Source organism: Amblyomma maculatum, chromosome 2 (genome assembly GCF_055883805.1).
Source record: "Amblyomma maculatum isolate TAMU_Amacu chromosome 2, ASM5588380v1, whole genome shotgun sequence".
Lineage (NCBI taxonomy): Eukaryota > Metazoa > Arthropoda > Arachnida > Ixodida > Ixodidae > Amblyomma > Amblyomma maculatum.
This window is the reverse complement of record NC_139345.1, coordinates 211,789,990-211,816,492: the sequence shown is the minus strand read 5'-3', so window position 1 is coordinate 211,816,492 and position 26,503 is coordinate 211,789,990. Positions and strand designations below refer to the sequence as shown.

Below are 26,503 nucleotides of genomic sequence, written 5' to 3'. Positions count from 1 at the left end.
GCACGGCCACTCGATGGAAGTGCACTAGGTGCGGCCTGCTACGTCGCCCGAAACCGGCGGGAGGCGCCTACTTCCAGTCGCCACCGCCGCGGCGCCACCGTTCGGGGACAGCCACGCGCGGAGAGCTGCGCCTGACTGCGCTTTGCGGGAGGCGTCGGCGTGGTAGAAGCCTATTATTTTAAGGATATAAGAGCCCCGCTTCACACAATTTGGCAACAAGAATTAGTATATACTGTCATGTCTAGTGTGACCATGTCAGCACTTAGTGCTTGCTCGGCAAGGATGTATACTGGAGTGTATCCCGAAAAACTTATAGTGACGGTGGTTCAAGGCCAATCGATTGGAGAGCGCTCATTACCGTGATGTTGCATTCGAATCCAGAATGTTCAATTGGGCAAGTTGGTAGACGTTCCCGTGTGTTTCTCATTCTTGTCTATACCGTTGTTCGCGCTGTTTTACGATTCGAATCCAGTTGTTCGTCACATTAAAATGTGACCCGGCTGTGAACAATTCGAAGCTGTTCAGCTGCCATGGTAGCCTAATGCATAACCACTTAATTATGTCGCGAATTCCGTGTGTCATTTTCATACCATTTACTCATTCCTGCATACAGCTTTTATACACAAATTGATATCAACCTGTTCTAAGCTGCCAGCGCTATCCAATAAAAAATGTCCCACTATGAGCAACCTCTGTGAAAATGCGACATGTAACCAACCTTTCTATCTCATTGTGACAAATTTTACGGTGGAAATATGAAGATGTTTATTAGGTTAAATCTAGATGATAACCTGGGATCTTTGACTCAGTTGGAGACCTTAAACTTTGTACGCCAGAACGCTATCTGTCATGGATTCCCGCATTTTGCATGACCGGACAAAGTAAGCGCGCTTGATAGAGCCGGTCTGCCTCAAGGTGCTACGTATGTGCGCCAAAAGTTTTTATTACTATTTTTATTGGCTGCTCGTAAACCCATACAATTTCGCTGGTTCGTAATTTTCAATGGAAGAACGCGCATCGAGTGTTGCTGTTGTGAAACTCTTAGCTGTGATCACAAGAATGTTCACGCGTCAGAGCGCAACTGCAGCTGAGATTCAGCGAGCAGCCGAGTACACTTATTTAATGGCCACACAAAAAAAGGAAGAAAATTACCAATCGCAGATGGAAAACCTTTCTTGAGAGAGGTTTATGCCATAACATCGCTCCACTGTTGAGTTGACATTTCCAGCCCAGCTCGCTATCAGGGGGGCACCAACTTAATGATATCTTGCATAGCGCCTTAGCATGGGCACGATTATTGTTTTTATAGATTAGCTGCAGGTACAGTGTACAGTGAGAAAACAATGATGAAACCAAAAGTTTACACAGCTTGCTACTTCGCCGGACCTCTTCAGACTTCATCATCCTGTTAATGAAGGTGCTCGTAAGCTGACAAAGCTTGATTTCTTCCTTTGCGGGGTACATCAAGCCTCCATTGTCCTTGGTTTTCATTAACCTGTAACTGGTCCAGTTGACTCATAATTCCTGCAACAGGCTCTTGCACGACTGACATGTCGCCTCAAAACCATTACCAAATATCGTATAAATTAAGCAACAACCTGGTAGTGATAAACAAAACTTGGGGTTCTTAAGTCTCCTTGAGGTGCCTCGTTAGAGTGCCCGCACTTTGCTACCTGCTTATTCACCATATCCAGTAATTGCTGCCTCTGACGCATATTATTAATATGCAGCCTTAAGCCACCGCATTATATGAAATAGCACCCTACACATAGCTATATAAAGCCCCTCTTTACCGAAGCCGTACGAACGTGCCCTATAGGAGTATAGTGTGCCTGACTTGGGATCTAAGGGTCCCGCTTTCAATAATTCCCATTTCACCCTTACATCTTATTGACTCTCTCTGGTTTGGCAGCTCCTGCCACATTGAACATGTCATGTGTTCTCATTGCGCCAAAGGTGTCTGGCCATATCACCAACTAAAGTGCCTCTTACCAGAGAGGTTTTTTTTTTCCGACTTTCCGCCGACAGAGCGGGCGCCGGATTTTCTGTGGAATGTGGCTTTTCATTTTATCGCATCGGCTCAAACAGTCTCAACAGTGTAAACAAATGCTGTATGCACAGGCTCCTTTACTTGCAAGGCCACTCAGACTAGCGGGGCAAAATTTAGAACAAATTGCGTGCTTATATAAAAAAAATACCCTTCGTAGCTTTTTCTGATATGTCCTCGCAACATAACCTGCGAGAAAAGCTTCTGGTGCTACCTCGTCGTGTTCATCTGCTTCACAACACAAAATCCTAGTTCACTGGCCAGCTCCCTGATAACTAAATAGGTTAAATAACGTGAGGAAAAGAGGACGACACAACTAGCGCGGTTGTGCCGTCTTCTTCTCCTGTGTTCCCGTCACGTTGTTTGCACGGTTAACCTATAATTAATCACCAACAAGTCCAATCTGCGGTCCCTTGTAGCAAATTCAATGGCAGCTGATAGGGCATTATGCTTCAGCATCTGGACTTTTTAACCTCAGCGCCGCTTTCATTTCACAGGAAGCGAATGCATTTCCACTCCTCGCTGCTGTGTTTGCCTGAAGCGAGCTCAGCAGATAAAATTAGAGGGTCTCTTAGATGTCTCTTAAGCGGAGGACGGTGAAAGCCTAGCCTTCTCCTATCATTTGCCTCTCATCGTTTGCCACAGTTAGTCATTTCAAGTCGTTGTTTGATATATTGGTCGTTTCTCAGTCATGATGAGTCTGCCTGCATAGTCATTGTAGCCCTTATCGCTCATAACTAAGCATGTTATTCATTTATAATCAACGGTGGTCATTACATGTCGTTTCACATATTGGTCATTTTGTAGTCATTAACAGTAATGATGAGTCATACCTAGCTATAGTCATTACCACACATCGCTAAGCACTTTTACTCATTTCTAATCAATTGCGGTCATTTCATGTCGTAGTTTGATATACTGGTCATTACAAATCATATTAGTCATTATTAACCATTATTAGTCATTAACATTAGTCATTACCTCTATCAATGTCTATAACTTTTATTGATTACCTATCACCATCAATCATTTTCATTCCTAATCTCCCTCCTTGCACGTCCGCTTTTGCGACTGGCACACCAGTGCACAGATGCGACGCACAGATAACAGGCACAGCTGCGCATAGATTTTCGCTCCATGAGCCTAGAATGGCTTTCGCCTTAAAAAACAAATGCATCCAGTCTCAACGTTAACATGCTTGCACATGCGCACACAAAAAAGTTTGCGTTTACCACACAGACGTGAGGCGAACGCGCCTAGAAAGGAAGCAAACCGCGCGCTCAGAGCCGGCGACCCCGGCGGCGATGTGTCCCCGAACAGTGGCGCCCTCAGCAGAAATAGCGGGCGCAACTGTAAACTCCCCAAGGACGCGCTTGCCCATTGACGGCGGCACGACGCAGCAGGGCGCACCCAGTGCGCTTCCATCGAGTGGCCGTGGTAGGAGGAACCTTCGCACCTGTCCACCACATCTTTCAGCAGGATGCCGACGTAGTCTACAGGAAAGGCAAAAAAGTAGATACTATATGAAAACACGACATTACGCATAATACTCTTCAAGTTGGTAACAATTCAACTAGACACAAATTTGTATTAACCCATACACTAGCAAGCCTATGATATTATTGCAAACCTAGTAACCCCTGTAATGAAGGCACAATTAAAAAAAAATTCCTTCTTTAAGTGCGATGCTACCGGTGCTTGTTGAGTCATGCATTGTTTGCTTACTGTATGTTGGCTCCTCTTTTAGCGGACAGACAAAGAAGTGGCCCTTTCGAGCTTTTAAGGTCTTTACTTTCCAGTGGTGCTCACGGTCCGCCGTCTCCGCTTGCTCCCTCATGGAATTTTCGTTGATGTGCATTACAGCCAACTGAGTCCTGAATCAAGAGAAGTGGTCAGGTCATTTGCTTGCATTCCACATTTTTTTAAGCTAGTGTTATTAAAAACATAGGACCAGAGACACCGTTGAGCTTACAACTGCATTTCACTACGAAGACACTCATGAATTTATGTCCAAAACTCAAGCACACCCATATGTGCATTGTCCTCTCCAACACACTTCTCATTGTTGCAAAAGCTTAAAGCAGGCATGGATTACTGACGCGGATTGTTGTCTGCTATTAAATAGCTTCTAAGGCCATAGATGGCTGCCTAGCGCAGCCACTATAACAACACTGTAACAAATTACATCTACATGCCCCGTAAATACTGTATGCAATACATACAGAGTAAACTGAGAGCTGAATGGCAGGCTTCATGGGATAGTGAAACAAACAGCAAACCACTTCGTCAAGTCTATTGTTCAAGAATAGCGCTTTTTTTAATAAGCCCTCTATTGCCTCGGCATTAGACATCCACATCTCATACAGAACTTATACTGTGGCCCCGCTGGGGTGACGAAGTGGTTAGAGCGCTCGACTACTGCGGCCAAGAATGCAGGATCGAATCCCGGCCTCTGCAGCTGCCTCCGGCTAGGCGCCCGTATCCTGTGCGATGTCAGTGCACGTTAAAGAACTCCAGGTGGTCGATATTTCCAGAGTCCTTCCCTACGGCATCTCTCATTGTCTGAGTCGCTTTGGGGTGTTAAATCCCAAGACCAAGGCATCATACTCCTCGAACAAGAAAAATGTTCATGTGATACATGCGGTTAACAGCTGACAGTAAACCACATTTTAATATTGTGCATGAAATTTGAGGAAATCCAGAAGAAACATCTTATGTGTTTCAATAGTGAACACATTCCACTTCATCCAAGCCTCTTGCTAGGAGAGAACACCATTGTCGAAATTTATTCTGTTTTCGATTATTTTCAAAGATGTAAAGCTGCTAAACAAACACCCTGAGTTTTGCGCGTGAGGGCCCTAGTTGCCTAGCGCCATAAAACACAACACATATGCAACTTGTCGGGTGCAGAGATCATTTTGAGTAAACAACATCTCTGTTTTCAGAACTGTGTTTTCAGCTAGATTCATCGATGTCTTTTCTGGAGAATTCAGATGTTATCGGAACCTTACGCTTAAACATAGACCTGTATGGCCTATGTTATGGAGACCGACCAAACTGCCCAGCCTGCTGTTCTATTCCACGTGTTAAAGATAACATACCTTGCTTGCATCCCTTCTTGGGAGAAAGCATTAGCCTTGGGAGCAAACTGGATCAGCAGGCTGTGGAACAATTCCAACGAAAACGTCTGGACATCCGGAGACAGCTGACGAATGTCGCGCAGCATCGAAGGGGAGCCTACAATTTCCTTCAACCGCTGGAAGGCCTTTGAGTCTTGAAAAAAAAATCATTTTGAGCCAAATTAGCACTTTATTACTGCAGCCTAGAATGCAATATTGAATAAGCATTCAAGAAACAGCATTCAAAACAAGCTCTTACTTGGTCTCATCCAGGTTCGGTTTTGGAGAGGGCCGTGCACACATACATTGTAAGGTCCCTCATGACCAGCAAGTTTGTTGCAGATGTGGTTGAGCATGCTCAGCCACATGCTCACCACCAAATCCCCATTCCCAAGGCCCATAACGGTCACCCAGTACAAGTGGTTGATGATGTCGTCGATCCATCGTTCAATGTTGGGGTTCTTCCGACTGCAGGCCCACAGTTTTTTCTGAGGCTTAGAAAATTTTGAAAAATGTCCTGTTTGCAAAGTCTGAAATAGTCCTCTTGCAATAGTAAAAACAATGGGGTGCTAATTACTAACCTTTGGCAACATGCCATACGTCAAATCTGCGGCTTATTCCTGGCTTTTCTTCTCTGCAGAAGCGCCTGACACCAGGATGCCGGTCTGAAGATCAAAAAAGAACAAGCAAGGCACCGTGACTACTCAGAAGGACGTTCTTCAGGGGAACCAGCTGAACACGAAGGCAAAGCAGAAGAGGTTTGATTTGGTTTCTGGGGTTTAACATCCCAAAGCGACTCGGGCTATGAGAGATGCCATAGTGGCAAACTCAGGAAATATCGACCACTTGGTGCTCATTAGCGTGCACAGACATCGCACAGCACATGGGTGCCTTGCTTTTCGCCTTCATCAAAAAGCGGCCGCTGCGGCTGGGATTCGATCCTGCATCCTTGGGCAGAGTAGTCGAGCACCATAACCACTGCGCCACCCCGGTGGGGTTGTGTTTGTAAAAATGCTCTCAGTTAAACATAGATCTAACGAACCTCCATGTAATGAATTCCTTTCTATTGTTACAAAGATGAGTCAAGGAGAGCCAGGAAAAAGAAGAGGAAATCGAGGTGTGCACATTCCGTTGGACCTTATCTTGTGGTGTGTGTGCTGCTGCCCGCTGGCTGTGTGAACCTGCCCTGTCAAACCTGCCCGAGTGTCTCATCACGATACAGGCTTGACAGGCACTTTCGAGACATTGAGGACTCGTAGCATAATGCCAAAATTTGGGTGCCTAGCCAATGTTCCAACTGTGGCTGGCATTGAAGATAGCTTCACGGACTTGTCATCGACGGTCCGGCAAACATTTTGCAAAGAACTGCTGTGGTTAGAGTCATCTGCATGGTGTCCACTATCTGTGCCTGCTGACATTATGGTTCCTCAAGAGGCTCCCGCCGTGCTCCCTTTGATGTCCGGGATGAACTCCGTCAATGCAGCACCCACTGACGCCTACAGCCTAATCGCTTGTTTCTGCTGCAGTCGTCCACTGACCCACTATGATAGTCTCATCAACCGAGCTTGGCCATGTAACCTTTTCTACGGTTCTTCTTGGCAGTGGCCCCTATTTTCATTCCATTTTCCGCAGAAAGGTGGACCATGCAGTCACTCTCCTGTTTCGTAATAGAGTTGTTGCAGTGATCGGCCTTGATATGATGAACTTGCCGTCTTAACTATTCATTAACTAGTGCTGAGTTAAATGAAAATTTTCTGAATTATGTGGTCATGACATGTTTCGAGTTTCTTCCACATCTCCTGATACACTTTAATTTTGGAGATAGGAAATGGAGTCATTGGGTTGGAAAGGGTTTGCTTTAGGTTTGTTGAGAGCTGCGGCCCTTAGCTGTGATGATTTCCCTGCCGAACTTTGGCAGCTTGGTAAGGCATGTCGCTCAAAAATAGATTTCTTCCACACATACCGCAACTAATACTTGAACACTTTCATTTACTTGTAGCCATCCTGAGAGTTCTCTTTCCTTTTTAAAAGAACATAAGTGCCAGGAAGGGTGCTTTCAACTTCCCTGCTTCCACCGCTCTCCTCACCCCACATGTAGCATCATGCTTTAGTTGAAGATCTGCGTAGGTGAAGGCACTCTCCATGAGAAAAGGCTTAATTCTTAATCTTGCTTTCTATTCTGCACAGTCCTTTTTAGTTTCATAAAAAGTGGGTTAGCGAAGTTAGCTAAAAGCCGCTAACCTTTCTTGATTTTGTTACATCCAGGTTTAGCTGAATTTTCACCATTTGGTGTTCTCTATAAGGTCATTTTTAACTATTCTGTGTGTGATGCTGCCATTATGCCCTAATTACTACTCCAAGGACATGGCTAATTAATTGGGATGGTAAGTGACCCCCATGCCACATGCTTAGTACTGGAATGAACATGTAACAACAGCATACTGGCAGATATCATCTCGCCCTTAACCAAGTGCTGTTCTTTAAGATGTGACGAGGGCAATTGGATAGAATGTACTGCTTTTTCTATACACTTTTTTCACCCGAGTTCCAACTGGCTGATGTCATGGTGGAGTTGTCAAGGGACGTATGGTGACGCCTGCATTTTCAAGTCCCTCAAGGCACTTCTTCAGCCCTTCTTTTTCCATGGCCACGCTGTTTGGCACTGCTTCAGACTGCAAAAGGGAAAAAAAAATTACCGTGTGCCGATTCTTGTAGCTGCTCCTTTTTATTCATTGCATCATCAGCCTAACAGTGTTCACTGCATTCTCTTCATGTTCACTGCAGCCCAATGGCCTCTATAGCCTCCCTCCAATTAATCCAGCACTGTGCAAATCTTCTAACCTCATCTGACTCTCTTGTCCATGATGCATTTGCCTTCCTTTGGAATACTCTTCACTATTTTAGGAGTGTCCTCTGTTTTCTACATTACATGCCCTGCTCATGTCCATTCTCCCTTTATGATTTCACCTTCCTAAGAGATATCAGTAATGTGCTGTCCGTAAAGAGAGAGCCTCCCAGGTGCACATCAGCTACTTTTTATTTCCTCAATAATTTCTTGTAGTCCTGATCATTTGAGACTGAGACGCAGCACTTTCTAGTTCCATTACTTCGCTGCCTGAAGTTAACTACTATTTGCTTCTGAGACTATTCAACATTACTTTAGATGTCTTCATATTATATGCTTCTTCTATACAATAGTTGCACTCTACCTGTATGACTGCTGACGTTTCAGCTGAATTAAATGCATTATTTTCTCACATATTGTTGTTTTCTCGGCACCGTTCCTTTTTTCCTTTGCTAGTGGAAAACTGGACCACCCTGGGATTTACCCCTCAGGCAGAGCTGTGTGATCATTCCATCCCATTGTGTTTATATCGATCAGTAATAAGAACACACCTCTTAACCACAACTTGCTCAGTGCGGACAATCTTGCCAACTTGCACGGCCAGCAGGCTGTAGGTGAGGTACTTAGCACAGTATCCTGGCGAATCACACCGACCGTCACCAGCAAGGTCAAGCTGCGCTCCTTTCATTTCAACTGCCAGCATAGCCTGCCGCTCCTGAAACAGCTGCGGGCAAGACAACAAATATTCATTAGCCTTCTTCAATTATTAAGTAGGTTACTTGTTAGAAATGCATGGGAGCAATATTTTATCGAGTAAGGAATTCATATTTTAGTACTTTACAGTCATGGCTACCTCAAGTGTGCTGGTAAGTAAAGATAGAATTGGCAGATGTAAAGAATGATGCCAAGCATGGGTCTCGAATTTACATTTATCACCCATTCTTCCCAATTCGACCCTTTGAATATTGTGTAAACATGCAATGAATAGCACCACAATAAAGGACAGGAATATGATAGCTACACACTCCCTCAATACCCAGAAATGTGGCGCAACAAACACAAATACTTGCAAAGAGACACAACACATGCGCGTGTGTTGTGTCTCTTCGCATGTGTTTGTGTTTGTTGCACCACATTTCTGGGTATTATGCAGCACCAACTAGCCCCTCAATCTGTTATTTTAACACACTCCCTCCTGGCCTCTTCCTACACCTTTGTGTATGAGTCTTCCATACATCAATTAAATGCTACCTCCATGATTGCTGACACTGAAGACATGTTTTTGATGCATCATAAAACTGACAGTGGCACAGCAGTAATATCAAAATATTGTGCAGTGTCTGAACCATAATTCTGTAATCAGCACTACGACATTGTCTTCGAATGCAAACAATCGTCCACTATACTCTGGGCTCACTTGCTGCTTTATGCAATGGAGCCGTGCATCCATAAATTATTAGCTTCTGCAATGTTGCAATGTAAAGAATTTTAAAAAGTGAAATTGTGCCGCATTCCTGCGAGGCAACAAACATTCAGATTTGCTCAACTAAGACAAACATTACTGCAGAGCGATCCACCAGTTTTCATGTTTGTCTTTTTCCCTGATGAAACTGGCTGGAGATGCAAAGCTTTAAAGCTGTTTAGAGCATGCCCATACAGAAGCATGCAGCCATACCTCAGTTACAGCAGGCAATAAGTAGCCCCGCTGGTAGTTGTAGAAGGTGCACTCGCTGGTAGTCTCGATTCTTATCAGCCTGAAGCAGTGTAGTGATGCAACCAGTGGACACCCAGAAAACAGGATGCCCGCAGCGACTAGAAGGTTTCCAGCTGCATTTCCACCCACAAGCGGCTGGCTGTTCCATGTACGCTCATGCCCTTGTGAACATGCCATGCGCACCCTGAGCAGCGTGCCCACGACAGTGAACTCGCTGCGGCACGGTTGGCAGCAGGTGCGACGTGCCCACTAGCTCCCGCAGGCACCTCTCGAAGACAATGAACTTCCGTTCACTTTCTAGGGACATTTCTGAGTGGTCACTGAAATTAAACAGCATTCTACTGACTGCACTCCAATTCTTACGTACTCGTCTGAAATTATTGTCTTGGAAAATGAAAACGTGCCTCTGTTACTACTTTGCTCTGTTTTGAGGATTTCACAGCTAATGCACTCTAATAATCTTTGAAATAGAAGCATTCCTAGTTACTCGCATATATCGCAAATCTAACAAAGCAATAAAAAGTGAGGGATGCAACCAAGGTCATAAATAACCTCTAATCATGATAAGATATATTCAGGTAGTGGTAGTAGTTTTTGCAAAGCTGCATGCAGTATACAACTGTGATCGTTAAAAAATCATCACAATTAGTTACGAGGAGGGGAAAGGCATAGTAGTTTAATTCTCAGTCGACGGCCTAATTGTAGTATGAGTCAATGGAGTGGCAAGAAAACCAAAGAAAGAAAAGTGTCATAGTGCAAATAAATAAAAAACTGAAATAAAAGTAATAAAAAACTGAAAACACGAGATACCAAAAATGCTTGAGAAGACGAGGTGGTCAAAAAACACGCGAGAATAATAATGCTCAGGTTTCTTCATGCAATATTGATATTACAAAAACAATTGATTTATTTCTCAAGCAGCGATGCAGGAAGCGACTGGAAACCAGCATGCTACCGATACAAACGGCAGTGTTCATCATGATGTACATATGCCGAGGTAAAAAAAAAATTTTCCAGTGCGCGGTTTTGTTGCCAGAGAAGTATTGTAGTACCACGCAGGCATCATCATGCAGTCACATTATCTGCCCGAGAAACCTGCAACGTTGGCGGTGGTTGGCAGAAACAACGTCGGCAGGGCTGTCGGCTTCAACCGTAGCTTCATCAAGCCCACACCTAACCTCCGCACGAACTCGGGGTTGTAGTTATAATCGTGCAGCAAGAAATGCCGGCCACAGATGTGGGGGCTCCGGTGCTTGCTCGACTGGGGCAGTCCGATGCGTTGGAGCCACGCAGCTCGCACACCTTCTCGTTCGGCAGCGAGTGGCGAAGGGTAATACTTTGTCAGTTCCTGACTTTACAGCCGATGACACAACACGCTGTATTCATTGCAAATCACTTCAAAGGTAGCTCTGCTCCTAAAGTTCCGTATTCGATGGCGGGGGCACCGGCAGAGTAGCATGTGAGGTACACATAGACGACAGGACAGAAAACTGGAAGTGCTGCACTCATTTTTGATACCGCACGCCCCAGGCACAGTAAACCTACACGCAAATGACTTAATTTCTTTCTGAAATGAGAAATTATTCCGAAAAAGTAAAAATGTATTGTATCTAGTGCTTTTATTTTTGTAAATGCAGGCTGTGACGTTGGCATGGCGAACCAATGATAGCCCTCGAGCAGGTGACGCAATATGCAAGAATTCGCGCCAAAAACCGGCGCTGCTGGTCGCTGTAAAAATGTATTGTAAATTATCGGCTCGCTTTTGAGGTTTTGTACGCGGCATGAATGCCCAGTGGCGTGTACTCTACATAGCGCAAGCATTATCTAGCCAACCTCAGACCCCCCTTTCTGGGACCCTTTGAATACTGTCCAATGTTAGAGGCACTGGGGAGAGCTTCTCCATGCAACGTTCATAGTAACCACACTCGTCGGTATACACAGGGCACTCCAGCAAGATATGTTCCACAGTTCCAATCGCACCGCAGTTGTCACAATAAAGACTGCTTTCTGACCGAAACGGTATCGCAAGCCATTGGTTAATGCAGAGTTCAAGCGAAGTCGGTGATATAGAGTTTTCAGATAGCAAAGAAGTTTGGGAGGGAGTCTTGATCTTAGATATGAGTCTACTGAGTGAATAAACTGGTAGTAATGTGGTGACAAGCTTCACAAGCTCAACATTTTCTTCAGAAGCAAATCTGTTAGCCAGTTTGGATGCATCAGATTTCGTGAAGAAGGTCCGAATACATCTCTGATGTTGCTTGTTTCGTGCCTATCTATTCTAGGATGACTGAATTAACTAAGGACTACCTTTAGATGGGGATTATTGAACATTTATTGCAGTATGGGCTACATAGGTCTGATTAGGTGGAATACATGGATGGGTCTGCTGCGTAGCAGTTCAAGTGGGGACCCGCGGAATCTGAGTTGTCTGCTCCTTGTTTATAAGAGGATGAGGAGGACGGGCCCGTTCGCTGGGCGCATTGCTTGCGAGGGTTGATCGTGGCTCCGACAGCGGAGTGTGCGTCGCTGGTACAGCTGGCGCCATCTACAAGAGCATCTTGTAACATCCTTCCTTTTTGTAGCTTGCTATCATCCAACCAGATAATCGTGAAGTCGCTTTGGTTGGTAAGGAATGCCCTCGACATCGTGTCGGCTAGAAGTAGTTCTTTCCCTGGTCTGTGCTCGATGTTGATGTTATACCTTTGCGTTTGCAGTATCATACCTTGCAGCCGTCTTGGTACTTGATCGAGTCTTTTTTTCATGATGGACTGAAGAGGTTTGTGATCACTGATGATCGTTGTAGCTGTTGGAAGGTGTACTGATGGAATTTCTGCAATGCAAAGACGATCGCTAGCATTTCCTTCTCGATCTTGGCGTAGCGACTTTCTGTCGGTGTTAGTGCTCAGCTGGCGAAAGATATAGGTTTTCCTTCTTGGATGAGAGCCGCTCCAAGTCCGAGGTCACTGGCGCCACACTGTATTTCAACTGGCTTTCGCGTGTCGAAGTATGCTAGAATAGCTCTTGTGACTGCATCCTTTGCCTTCTGGAACGCTTGTTCTTGCTCTTCTCCCCAGTGCCACGGTGTGTCTTTCACTGTGAGCTTCCTCAGTGGTTCCAACACTCGTGAAATTCCAGGCAGGAATCTGGACAGGTAACTTATTATTCCGCAAAACCGCTGCACGCCTTGGACATCAGTTGGTCGAGGCATTTCTTGAATTGCCTTTGTTTTCTCTGGATCCACTTTCAGTCCTTCTTTTGTCAGTACATGTCCTGAAAACTGTTGTGCTCGTGCGAAGTTGCGTCTTCTTATTCAGACGTATTCCAGTCTTTCTGCATCTCTGCATAAGGTTTTCGAGCTTTCTGTCGTGATCTTCAAGAGCATCCTTTTCAGTTTCACCATCTCCATAGATGAGGATGTCGTCTGCTATGCACAGAACTCCATTTAGTCCCTCAAGTGCCATTTGCAGTCTTTTCTGAAATATTTCACTGCTGATGGCTAACCCAAACGGTAGGCGCAGCCATCGATATCGGCCGTTGGGCGTTTGAAATGTGGTCTTTAGACTTGACTCTTCATCGAGACAGCATTGCCAGTACTCTTCTCGTAGGTCTAGTTTTGAAAAAATTTTGGCTTTTGCAAGCTCTAGCAAGATGTCATCGAGAATGGGCACTGTGTGGCGCTCTCGTTCTAACGCTTCATTTAGCGCTTGTGGGTCAATGCACACTCTTATGTCGCCATTTTTCTTCATCACTAATACCATTCGGCTCACCCACTCCATTGGCTCGGCGACACTCTTGATTACTCCTCTTCTCTCCATGCTTTGCAAGGTTTCTTCAAGTTGTGGTTTAATGCTGACATGCACTCCGTAGCTTGTTATCGCTTTCGGGATTGCATCCTGTTTTGTTACCAGATATGTACTGTTCACGGGAGCCTCCCCATTGCTTCTCCAAAGACGTCTGGGAATTTTTCCACATATGTGCTTTGTGAAGGCTTCCTCTGGAGCATTTGATGTAGCTACCAGATCATAGTCGATTGTTATGAGACCCATGGTTTCAGCTGTCTTCCTTCCAATGAGAGGTGTGAGCTCATCGTCAACAACTACGAATTCCAGGACATGCTTCTTTCCATTTTTGGCAGTGACCTCAAGTTGCGCTTTGCCTTTGGAGCAAACTTTGCTTCCACGTTCCATGTCCGCAGTGTCGTTGCACTCACTCTCAGCTGCTGTGGCTGGACGTATTTGTCTGTAGTCACATCAACTGCCACTCCACTGTCTACTTGAAACATACTTTGTTTCCGTTCACTTCCAGGAGCGTGTAGACTGAGCTGGGCTTTTCGCTGTTAACTGCCAAAATGTCCTCTTCGTCGCTATCGACCTCAAGACTAGCCACAACCCTGCTGCCTTTGCACACTGCTGCAAAGTGGTTTGGCTTTTTGCGCTTAATGCGCACTTGTTTCCAAGCTGGGCAGGCTGTTCTTTTGCGTTCGTGGCTGCTCCCGCAGTGCTTGCATTTCGGAAGATTCGCCATCAACGGAGGTTTCCCTTCTTCTTTTAGACATTTACTGGCATAGTTGCGACGGTTCTGTTTTTTCACAGCGTGAACTTCGCTGTTGTTTGCATCTGGTCCCTAAATGCTTTCTCATTTGATGTTTTGTAGCCTCGTGAGCAAGACACACTTCGACAACTCTCTCTAGGGTTGAGTCATCGAGCTTTAGAATGTCCGCTTGCGCTCTCTCGTCGTAAATTCAACAGACGATCTGGTCGCAGATCAGTTTGTCTTGTTCGTTCCTGAGCCCGCAGTAGCGCGTTTTCAATTTCAGGTCGGCCAGAAAGTCATCGAACTGCTCTTCCTGTTGCTGCATTCGTGAGCGGAAGATGTATCGCAAGTACAGTTCGTTATGCTTCGGTAAGAAATGCGCGTCGAGAAGGCTTATAACATGCGTGTAATCAAATTCTGGGTATGGTCTTGCTTCTGTTGGTTCCCCGAAGTCCATAAGAGTTATAAATGTCAAGAAGCGTGGAGCCTCCTATGTTCAAAAGAAGTGCTACTTGCCGGTTGGAGGATGCTTTCGCTGTGTTGGTTGCTTGAGGTACAGCGTGAAGCTCTGCTTGACGGCTCTCCATAGTTCCACTGCGTTGCCAATGGTTTTGAATTTCGCAGGTGGCGGAATCTTCTCCGTGCTGAGGTGTTGACGGTAATTTTATACTTCTGACACCATGTTTCGTGCCTGTCTAATCTAGGATGACTGAATTAACTTAGGATTTCCTTTAGATCGGGATTACTGAACATTTATTACAGCATGGGCTACATAGGTCTGATTAGGTGGAATACATGGATGGGTCTGCTGCGTAGCAGTTCAAGTGGGGACACCGCGGAGTCCGAGTCGTCTGCTCCTTGTTTATAAGAGGGTGAGGAGGACGGCGGCCGTCGGGCTCATTCGCTCGGCAATGGCTCGGCGCATCGCTTACGAAGCTCGATCGCGGCTGGCTGCTGCTCCGACAGCGGAGTGTGCGTCGTTTGTATGGCTGGCGCCATCTACGAGAGCATCTTGTAACATTGGTGACCTTGACTATCCGCTTCATCTGCTTTTGCATTAGCTAGAATGCCACAGTGTGCTAGTATCCACTGCAATGTTATGCAGTGGCCTGCAGCAACAACCAAATAATGTAGGTATCCAGTATGAGGGGAAACGGGTTAATGATTAGTTTTCTTGAACAGATTGGCAAAGATAACCCATCGACCAGGAGTTCGGCACAGGATATAGAAAACAGCTTCTTTAATACCGTGAAGTTAGGCTGTTGTAGATGATGTCTTCTGCTGCAACTGGCTTGTCGATGGCGCATAAAGGCCGCAGGAAGAAGTTTCTTAAATGGTTTAACCGTCGGTGAATATGTGGGTGTGCTGCATATATTCCTCAGTTAAATGGGCGAGAGTAGTTAATAGAACCGCTGCCTGTGGCATGTGGCTCTATCTACACCTGGAATAACGGAATGAACCTGGAATGTCCACGGGGGAAATGTCAGAGGCATGTAGTTTCTGTGGTTGATTAATAGTATGGAGGAGCAGAATCTGCACAGGTTGTCCAAAGCCAGAGTTACGATATGAGCTAGGTGGACACGGTAAGAAGTGCTTGTTCCCTTGGAAGACATGTCGGAGATAGTTTCCTGTGCGGCGCAGTCGCATAGGGAGACATCCTGCTTCTTCTAGCATTCGTGGTACAAAGGAACCCTTTGGGGCCACGTCCACAAGCAGTTGTTCCGCGCGGCCTCAATTAAGATCTTCTTGCTTATTAGAGGCAGTCTTTGAAGCACCGTTAGATTATAGTAGTGAAGGATACCTTCAACATATGCCTTTTCAAGCAGGATCATCGATTGGCACTTGCTGCCCCACCGGGCCACCGTGTTCCCAACATAAATCTGAAAACTAATGACGCTGCTGTGATCCTCTCACGGAGTTTTCTCATCTGAGGCGGCCAAGAGTATCGCCTTTCTAGAGGAGGCATTGCCAAGAAATATTCAATCCTAACACTCGGGAGTCGCTATGACAATGTACCGTCTTTGCCAAAAGTAGCCGAACAGCCCCGCCGGCCGGCGGAGCGTGCACGGGGCCGAGCGGCGGCGCAACCACCGCCGTCGCTGACCGCTGCTGTCCGGTGACAAGGGTAATCTGGCTGACATAAGCACGCTCCATCGCTCTCATTCTTAGGGTGATAAAGAGTAAGCGAGTATCGGCATCCGATTTCTCGGATGCGCTCCGGAGGCGGTCCACACAGCAATACTTGCTCAACGCTTCTTTTTGGCTGTCCGTGTGACGCCGCTCTTCGTTAGAATGCCTTCGCATATAATATCAATACAATGCTCCGGTAGTTGCAACGACTGGGCAAATAGTTGCTTTATTGCTAGTTTGGAGCGTCGGGAAAGTAAGACGGAAAATGGCTTTAGAAAACTCGATGCGCTTATTCCTGCGGTTCTGTCATCTGTTGCGAGGACGACCGGCTTGGTTGTGACGTTTCGTAAAACTGAAGGAGAGAATAAGGTCTCCAGCTGATTCAAGTGCCACTCTTGGTACATACTGTATTTCGTGCCGTTTGGTAACATACAAAATGAGCGTAATGTTTTATGTTTTTCGCTTGGGTAATTACGTTCGTGCATTAACCTGCAAGCAATTTATTCGCTTATGAGCGAACTGGATGAAAGAATGCCGTTCTCACAGAAGAATTTTCTGTAAGTACGGCTGTTTTTTTGGGGGGGGTTATCATAGTCCATCGTAACATCAATATGTTCTGAAAATGAACAGAAACCTAGACACGCAGAATTAGGACTGCGAACTATTTTTGTGTTACTCGCTGTTACCCAACCACTTGATTCGATGTTTGCATGTGTGCTGCCGTCAATAGCTAGTCAAATAAGATGCTGGAATGGGACCTTCAAGAACAACGCAAGATAACTTTCGCAAACCCGAGATTCACAGCAGGGAGAAGATTCAGCGGGAGGTGCAATGCAAGTAGAAGGACAATTTCTTCGTAACCACTTTACGTAATAGTAGAGTCCTCTGGTAATAAGCAAGACGTTCTGGTGGATCATATGCTAAGAACCATTTATATCACTCATTTGCTATTGACAAAAACTTTTAAAGAAGTTGCAAACGGCGAACAAATTTCGGGCATTCAGTCTGGCGTCACAATAGCGAAACCCATTTTGCACTTTATGCGTTAGCAAGTGGAGGCAAATGCGACATTGGCAGATTCACTTCATTATATAGACACGAATAGGCGCGCACTTGAAACAACGGAAATGATTGCCTTAATTTGGTTTTCCTAGCTCAACGTGGCAATCAAAGACTACGAATGGCTGTATAAACCACACGATTTTTCAATATCTGTGCCATATCTCACTGTGCTGACATCTCAAAAGAGAGAGAAGTAACTATTTATTTAAATCGTTACACCTACATGAGCTGTAAAATGATATTAAAAGCAAGTTATTCTAACTAAAAGCGCAGCTTCACTACGCAAGCCAAAAATGAGCATTGAGCGAGTTTTACCGTTAAAAGCGCTCTTCATGACGAGCAAAGCGCTCAAAAAGTATGAAATTGGACGCCGCACATGCTACCCGCTTACATTTTTTATCATCCCAAGAATGATAACGAGGGGGCATGCTTACGTCAGCCAGCTTACACTCACAGCCAGGGAGCAGCGGCCACCGACGACGACCGCCACGCCGCTGCTCGGCCTAAGCTCGGCCACGGCCGGTCTCGAGGGAGAAAGCGCGCTCTTTCTTACGGCCTTCTGAACCGTCGCGTGAACAATGGGAACTTTTCTCCTTGAGTCACGCTCTCCGCCACCAAAAGGGGCGCGACCTGCTCACTGTTCGCTCCGCATCTGCTTCAGCGGCGGCGGGTGGCTTTTGCATGGTTTCGCGCTGTCGCTCGCTTGTTTCGTGGTGTGTGCAGCCCCGAAATGAAAGAATACGGAAGGTAGATACTCCAGCGGCATGTCAGCGTACTACACACAAGAACCGAGTCTTTATATAAGAATACTGTCGCTCTGTAAACGTTCTACAAACATATGACATGCATTGCGGCATGGTAGCTACTTTTGTCCATTTTAATCCGAATTTTTCCCAAGCCTGCACACGAATAGCAAAAAAAAAAAAAAATAACTGATCACATCTGTCACAAGCTGCCTCACCTATTATACAGCGGAAGATGCGGGAGCTTATGGCTGGAATATAGAGCGAAATTCACGGGACTCCGTCGCTCCTCTGGACAAGATTCGACAAGCCGATGGGGCAGTGACCGCCTGTCCTTGACGCGGCTGCTGCGTAGTCGGCCGAGGGTATAAAATAACCGACAGCAGAACGCCCTCACCAGTGCGTTTGGGAAGATTCAAACTTCCGGCCACTCCGCGGTGCTCCGAAAGCGTATTGTGTTCTTCGGGCCCGCGATCGACGCATCGTCCTCTGCACCTGTACGGCCGCCGCTACCGAGCAACACAGCCTTCGACGCCTCAGCAAACAAGAAAGACGTGAGAACTTCGGACTGTTGTTCAATCGAACATTATTTTCGCTTTGTTAACTTTTGACCTGACTTAGTAGTATTTTACGCTGTGTTCTTATGTAACTTTTGCTCATACTTATAATATCTGAAATACCTGCTTTATTATCTTTATAGTCTTCATATTTTTATCACAGTGTTTTGTTCATTGTCGGGTTATTTTTTTTTTTCTCTTATCATTTATTTCTTCGTCTTTATCAATATCTTGTCGTGGCATTGTATTCTCTTTCATTGTACTCTATTATTATCAGTGTAATTTTGGTCTGCTATTTATAAACCTTCAATTGTTTGTAAAAGAAAGTGACCTATTTGTACTTATTCCTCAATCACACACCGACACACGTGCTTCACGGGTTGACCGGCCTAACTTTTAAATGTGTTCACAACCCTCATAGAGGAACGACGAGTAATCGTAAAGAGGATCCCGCACCTCTTGTGACCGTAAAGGCGGGGGTTTGTGACAACATCGAAGCTTCGTCAAGGCTAACATTACAGCAACTCGTCTGCAACAGAAAAACCGTCTTTCAGCACTAGATGCGAAACCATCCATACATAGCACCGAAGATGAAAATAATTTCATAAAAATGTAATTTAAATTGCATAATGCTTGCATGATATAAAGTATTAGTATAACAGTGAAAGTAAAGACTGTAAGGTTGAGTTTTCAATGTTATTATAATTTATATATTAGGAAATGTGTTGTATTTTAACATTATTTTATTTTGCAAATAAATGCTGTTTTAATTAAATTTTACATGATATTATGCTTATTATGAAAACAATAGAGAAATGGTTTGATATTCATGACACCACTTGTGCTGAAAGCGGTAAAAAGAGGCTAATAAATGACGCAGCTGGGGATACTCGATTGCAGTGGCTGACAAACGAGTTCACTTGCTATATCGAAAGCATCCAAGAAACTTCTAAAGCGTTAAAGAAGGAAATTTTCACTGAAGAAACATTTCAAGAAATGCTGTTCATCAGGAGTCTACTGTACAAGTGGTAGAATACCTCCTGGGGAAAGGTGTTGGCTTCGTCCTCTTCAGGAAACTCAAATAGTGGCCCCATTGAGGCTCTCTTAGGGAAAGTAAGGCTGATGTGCGGAGAGAACGACATGCTAGATGCGAGGGCCGTAACAGCGGCACTTGACCACATTTTCAAGATGGACGCTTCATCTTGGAGCAAAATCAAGGCAGTTTTCGTCGATGCCGAAGAAATCATTTCTGCTAGGCCACAATCAGTAACCGAGGAAATGAAGGAATCGTGGTGGCATCTCCTGTCATCCCATTACTGTCACATATTCCGGTTTAGCTTACGTTGATAGATACATTGATAAGTTAATCAGTTACCTCGGGTGGGACGTTGCGCTATCTTTCTTGAAACTAGCGGAAGAAGCAGCCCCATGTACACTCTTCTGCGAGGACAAGAATTCTAATGGACTGCATTATCCGAAACCAGAGTTTATTACCCTATTGCACAAGGTTTTCTTAAAGAAAAAAAAAAGTGCATCTACCGCACACAAATGCTCTCGTTCTTCAAATCCTGATTCAAGCAGCGCAATTGAGAATTCGTCATTGCTGAGTTGCCTTGAAGGAATTAACAGCCTATAAGGTCCGCTTCTTTGATATCTGAAAAATTTATCATAATCCTTCTTGTCAATTATGCCAAGAAAGTGAAACAGGAATTACAGGCCAGCTCCCTATATGAACAAACCGGCCAGGAAGATTGAGACTGAATTTTCTAGCCGCAGGTCACGTTTTGATAAATTGATGAATATGTAGTACAATGTGTAACTTTTAAAGACAATTTTTTTTATTATTTGCCGCTCTTTTCAATTAGGCACAACTGTTCATGCCCATTTTCTTGATTAAAAGTTGTTGTTTATCTATGTATTAAACCGACTACGTCTGTTATACACGTACATGCGTCTGTCACGAGAATACATATACATTTTCTGTTCTTCAACCGACTGATTTGTTTTCAGCGGCGTGAGCGGTGTTGACTATGTTTTATTCCTCGTGCACGATAAATTTTAGACGCTGATTATGGCGTCTTTGTATAAACCATAAGGGGTGAAATGTCGGACCTGCCTTGGCTGCAACTGAGGCTGGCGTAGCGAAGAGCGAACGCGCGGTTCCCTTGCGTGTGAACGGCGGTAGCAGAGGCGCAGCAGTCGGGCAGTGGTGACCCCGCCGAGGCGCGGCGGGCGGTGGAAACGGACCCCATTGGTGAGGCCGTAAGAGAAGAGAAGCGAGCTCTCCCTCGACACCGGCCGTGGCTCGGCCCAGCGCCTGCTCCGCCGGCCGGCTGGGCTGCTCGGCAAAGACGGTACATCCGGTAATGTCCGCGCACCTAGGAAGAGCGGATATCGAGTTTGTGTTTTTGTTGTCGCACCATACATGGGGTCAGTGGAATGGCGAAGCGTATGGCTTGCTTGACGTCGAATTGCAGGGTGCGCCGCTTCTCCGTCGCTTTCATCGCCTCCGCGACGGCGCGGGAGCTGAGGTCTGAGCATGGCTGAGGCACTGCATGAGGTCCAAGCAAGGTCCAAAGTGGTCCAAAGGAAGTGCTGAGCGGCGACTCATCGACTGTTTTAGCGGATCTCAGGGCTAGTCACCATATCCTAAAGTCATTTCTAACTACAATGCAGAAAATTTATTCCTGCGTGGAAAGAGACTTTTACCTGAAATCAAATTTACGCGCGTGACGCCACGCCGCAAAGACACTGTCCATGCACTGTCACTTGATTGCTCAAATCTACAAAAATGTTCACAAGATGAAATATTATATCTTTTTATCGCTTTACTTTACTGGAACAGCCTGTCGTCACTAAAAAGGCATTCCTGTTGTCAGCTGTGGGTGGCCATCACCTTGGCCATCAACGTTGGTCATCAGCATCATGGCGTTTTCGCGTCATCTGCAAATGCTCCGCGCGTCAGCTGATGCAAGCGAACGGTAGCTGACGTCGCTGACGTCTTGTTGGGAGTCACTTTCTGGTGGGTTGGTACCACTTTCGTGGACATTATTGTTCGTGGACCGCTTCTGCGTCCGTGTCCGTGGCACCAGACCACTGAACAAAGCTCCGAAGAGGTGAGCACTGTCATCGCTTCTGCTCGTGCCAACATCAGTCTACCCACTGATGTTGACACTGATATGTTGGCTGTCGGGTAGCTGGTTATTGTGGTTTGGTCAGTTTGGTAGTGCGGTGCAGTATGTGCCGTTTGAGAGCATTGCTGGCTTGAAAAGATTTCGCAATGAAACGTAGCTCTTCCTGACAGTACATGCTCTACGAAAGAGCGCGCTCTCTGGCCTGCTTCCGAACGGCCGCACTTTTCGTATGCCACAGCTTTAATTTTCCTGATATCTCTGTCGGTGACGTTTTTCAAGATCTCGAAACCTTATAACTGAAGTGCTTTGGACCTGTGCTTAAAACTTGGCCAGTCTGAAAATGGTGGAATTGCGCAGTGCGGGTAGTACAGTGAGCTTTGCAGAAGGTGATGGATACCATGAATGGGTCTGATTGAGTCGTGGATGCATGCATCGTGTACACATCCATTACACGGCACGGGAGCGAGCCCCTCCGCTTGTTCCTCAGCCTTCGGGATGAACCCCCTCAGCCTTCGCAGACGACGTGGCCGCGATGGAGATGTCTACAAAAATTCGGTGGTGACAAGGGTAATGCATAAGTCGAAAAACGTTTATCAAAAAGTGCAGGCCTTCTCAGTGCGTGTAAAACATATTTACACAAAGGAGAAGTGATACTATGGGGCTTAGTGAAACAGCAATAATAATTTAAAAAATCAGACGACCAATGAGATTCATGCATCATATATACGTGTTAAGAAATTACAAAGACATTAATGATTGTTTCCGAGTCATTTACTGTGTGGTGGCAATTTCCTTTTAGGTGACTTAGGCCACATAAGGGGTATCCTGTAGCTGTCGACATTTCTTTCAAGTGAATGTTTTGAACTCAGTCGGATCATCATAGCCTTGTGAAGTGGACACTTCCAAGCCACCTTCCAGAGACATGCTTGTGATTTTTTAACACAAAGAAGCATTTCTCTATCAGTGGAACAAAGACTTGTAAAAAAAAGATGTTAACACGAACATTATTCACATTACAGTAGTACTGGTTTAAAAATAAAGCTTGCGTGAATGGGACGCTTTGTATAGACCCCAAATTGTGAATACCATTTTTCTTCCATAAGGATGCATAACACATTACCTGTACATGGACCACCATATGGTATTTGCTTACAACACTGAATAATTTATAATAAAATTTTTTTGTTCTCTCACGTATTTCCCAAGTGATGGCTGTGACATCAGAGTTGAATATAGGTCATACGAGGTTGCAAAAAATCTGCAATATAATTACTCCTTCATCCTTTTCATTCACTATAGCTCTTAAGCCAGCCTGCCCCAAGAATGAATCACGAGTGAACAAGTAGCAATTATATTGCAGTTTGTTCATAACTCACACCACCTGTATGGAGTTGCATTATTCGAGCGCAGACGAGTAGTGTGTGGGCTGTTCGTCTTGTCTTCATCTGTTTGCACTTGAAACATGCAGAATTTGTACAAACTAGGGCAACTTTCCATTTTAATTCATTTTAATATGTATGGAGCTTTGACGTCATAGCCATTGAAATTGAAACGACGATGCCATGGTGGGTCAGTGGTTACGGCTCTTGACTGCTGAACCCGTGGATGCGGGGATCAAATCCCGGCCATGGTAGCCACTTTTTGATGAAAGCGAAAAGAAAGGTGCTTGTGTACTGTGCGATGTCAGTGCACATGAAACCCAGGAGGTCAAAATTATCTGGAGCTCTCCTCTGCTGTGTCTTTCATTGCCTGGGTTGCTTTGGGACGTCAAACCAAAGCAAAATCAAAGCAAAATCAAACCAAAACTGAAACACTTCAGAGATGCAGTTCGATTAATAAATTTACTAGTTGCAAGTGAATACCTTGGGGTAATTCTGATGTAGTAATGTGTTAGGCATCATTACAAACAGTAAAACATGCAACCAAAAATTACATGTATGTACTCCTTTCAGCGGTCATAAATGTGATAGTATTCAGCAATTTTGGTAAAATATAGTTCAATATACAAAATCCATAAATTGTTCCGCATTTCAATAGTACAGTCGTGCCCCGTTAATATGGACGACCCGAATTATGGACGGTTTTTCTGGGGACGAAACCTTTTCAATGTATTTATGCCTCGTTAATATGGAAACTCGCTGTCCGGACAATGGACAGGGGAAGAATGCACGCGCCCCACTTGGGCCAATGTATTTTTGTCTCGTTAATATGGACAGTGCTTGAAAAAAAGCAGAGGAGTCCGAACGCAAGTTAAAGAAGGGCGCGCCGCCCGCGAACCTACGCGACAGCCGATACAGCGGGATGCCTGAACGAGTCCTGTGGGGTTGGAAAGAACCAAAGCAGGCGTGTCGCCGTTCTAAGGGAGGAGGGGGGGGGGGGGGGGAGCGCAAGAGCGGAGAACGTACACAGCAAACCGAGGGTCAGCGTAAGAAACACCCCGAAAGGGGGGAACCAGGAGATTTCTGGGTGCAGCAGAAGTGTCGCCACCGTCGGGAAAACAGCAACATGTGGTTGCAATAAAATTTGCTGAACGTGAACAGAGAGGCTGGTAAAAGCGTAAGAAAGAAATGACAGGAAGAAAGACAAGTGCCTACAGTGGCGGTGGGAACTGAAGTTTTCTTTCCCAAAGCGCAATGTGTGTTCCATGAAGCCGTTAACGCTTTTCGGTGAGAGTTAAAATACACCCACAAAGTAGTGCGACAAAAGAAAGGCGACGTACGAACACGCAACCGGGACCGGGCGTCCCGTCCTGGACGCGCTTTCCTCTCGTGCTCCTGGCTGTCGTCCCTGTTGTGCTGCCGAACTGCCCAACTTTGCACACTAGGTGGTCCGTATGTCGGCTTCGCTTTGAGTCAATGATGCGGCCTTGATAAGGTCTGAGCTCTTCGTAGTCGGCTAGCCGTTGTTCTAAACTGTACTTCAGCTTGCAGTGTTTGTTTTATGGGAGCACATAAAAACGGCGCCAAGAATATGGGATGTTTGACAGCCCTCTGCATAGCAGCTTGCCAACTTGACTCCCTTGCTTCCTTACAGAAACAGTACAAGGCAAAAAAAGAAAGAATCAGAAGAACGGAAAGGCAGAAACGTTAACTAGGCAAAAAAGTGCACAGCATCAGGAGCCTGTAACCCTCAACTTGAGTCTGGCTTTTGGCATGGCGGGAGTTAAACGCAAAAGAACAGAGCTGAACGTAGGCGCAAAGATATCTGTGAATACAAGCGGCAAAAGCCATCTCAGTCAATCCAAGCTGCGAGGGACTAGTATCGACAGCTCAGCTGTTTCCTCGCCACAGGAGAATCTCAAGCAGATACTTAGCGGCTACTTTGCTCAGTGAAGAGGCCATTTTGGAAGTGGCGGTGAGTATACGAATCAGACGCTGATTCATCGGCCAGTGAGGAGTTCATGCTCGAAAGTTCGACCAACACAAAGCCCAACATCACGGGTGTCATGGTAAGCGAGCCGCTTCAGACTGCACTACAATTCTTCAAAGACAACAATGACAAGGATAATGCACTCAAAATTGCCGGTGTTCTGTGAAATTTTGAGTCCAGTGCACACCGTTATGTACAAAAGCAGTCATTAATTACAATTCTCTTTTCTCAATAAAATCCTTTTTGTTTTTATTTATGACTCGTTATTATGGATGACTCTCTTTATGGACAGTTTTGGTTGGAAACCAAAGTGTCCATATTAACGAGGCACGACTACATGCTTCATTCATTCATTTCCACTTTTCGGTACCTCTGAGGTGGTGCAGTGATAGGGCGCTCGACAACTGTGCACAAGGATTCAATCCCGGCCTCGGCATTACATGCTTCATTCATTCATTCATTCATTCATTCATTTCCACTTTTTGGTACCTCTGAGGTGGTGCAGTGATAGGGCGCTCGACAACTGTGCACAAGGATTTGGGATCGAAGCCCGGCCTTGGCAGTACATGCTTCATTCATTCATTCATTCATTCATTCATTTCCACTTTTTTGTACCTCTGAGGTGGTGCAGTGATAGGGCGCTCGACAACTGTGCACAAGGATCCCGCCCTCTGCGGCTGCTTTTCGGTGGAGGCCAAAAGCTAGATGCCTGTGTGCTATGCGATGTCAGTGCACATTAAAGAACCCCAGATGGTCGAAATTTCTGAAGCCCTCCACTATGCGTCTCTCATAGCCTTAGTCACTTTGGGACGCTAAACCCCACAAACCACAACCATTCCCACTTAAACAAGGTGCACTGGCGGCGAAGGAAGGTTTGTTGTCAAAGGTCACTTGAGGTGGGGCAGAAGTAGGGATCACTTTTTTTTTTTATTTGTACAAGAAATGTGCAAATATGTAACTAAACAACTTTTGTGCAAGTGCACCGTTATACTTTAGAAAAACATGCTTAGTAGGTGAATTATATGATCCTTTAACAATCGCTTGAAGCATTTTCCTTTGTAGGAGTTGTGTTTTATTGTGAAAGCAATACTACTCTAGGTTTTGAGCCTTCAGCGTAGTGTGGCGGTAGCCACGTACGTCTTACCCATGTGACGCTGTGACGTCACACCCCACGGGACACAAAAGAGAAAGATGGGCTCCCAACTCAAGCGGTCGGCGTGGCGCGATCGGAGCCGTGGCTCAGTTGGCAG

The 26,503-nt window shown here is 45.5% G+C and overlaps 2 protein-coding genes across 3 annotated transcripts in view; one reads left to right on the top strand and one right to left on the bottom strand.

The window, feature by feature from the left end:
- The window catches only part of LOC146201226 (uncharacterized), a 53,787-nt gene that overhangs the window by 6,027 nt on the left and 21,257 nt on the right, over positions 1 to 26,503 (top strand). The window contains exon 1 of one of the 2 annotated variants that reach the window (XM_084595690.1): positions 21,659 to 21,866. The exons of the other annotated variant lie outside the window; for it this stretch is intronic. The gene's annotated coding sequence lies outside the window, so the exon portion shown is untranslated. Of the gene's footprint in view, positions 1 to 21,658; positions 21,867 to 26,503 lie in introns of those variants that run through there. 2 annotated transcript variants of the gene reach the window in all.
- LOC146201228 (uncharacterized) lies at positions 7,728 to 10,222 on the bottom strand. Its single transcript, XM_084592507.1, has 3 exons — positions 9,687 to 10,222; positions 8,604 to 8,735; positions 7,728 to 7,838 (listed from the first exon to the last, which is right to left on the bottom strand). The coding sequence occupies exons 1-3, from the start codon at positions 9,900 to 9,902 to the stop codon at positions 7,728 to 7,730; spliced, it is 459 nt and encodes a 152-aa protein (XP_084448633.1). The 5' UTR covers positions 9,903 to 10,222.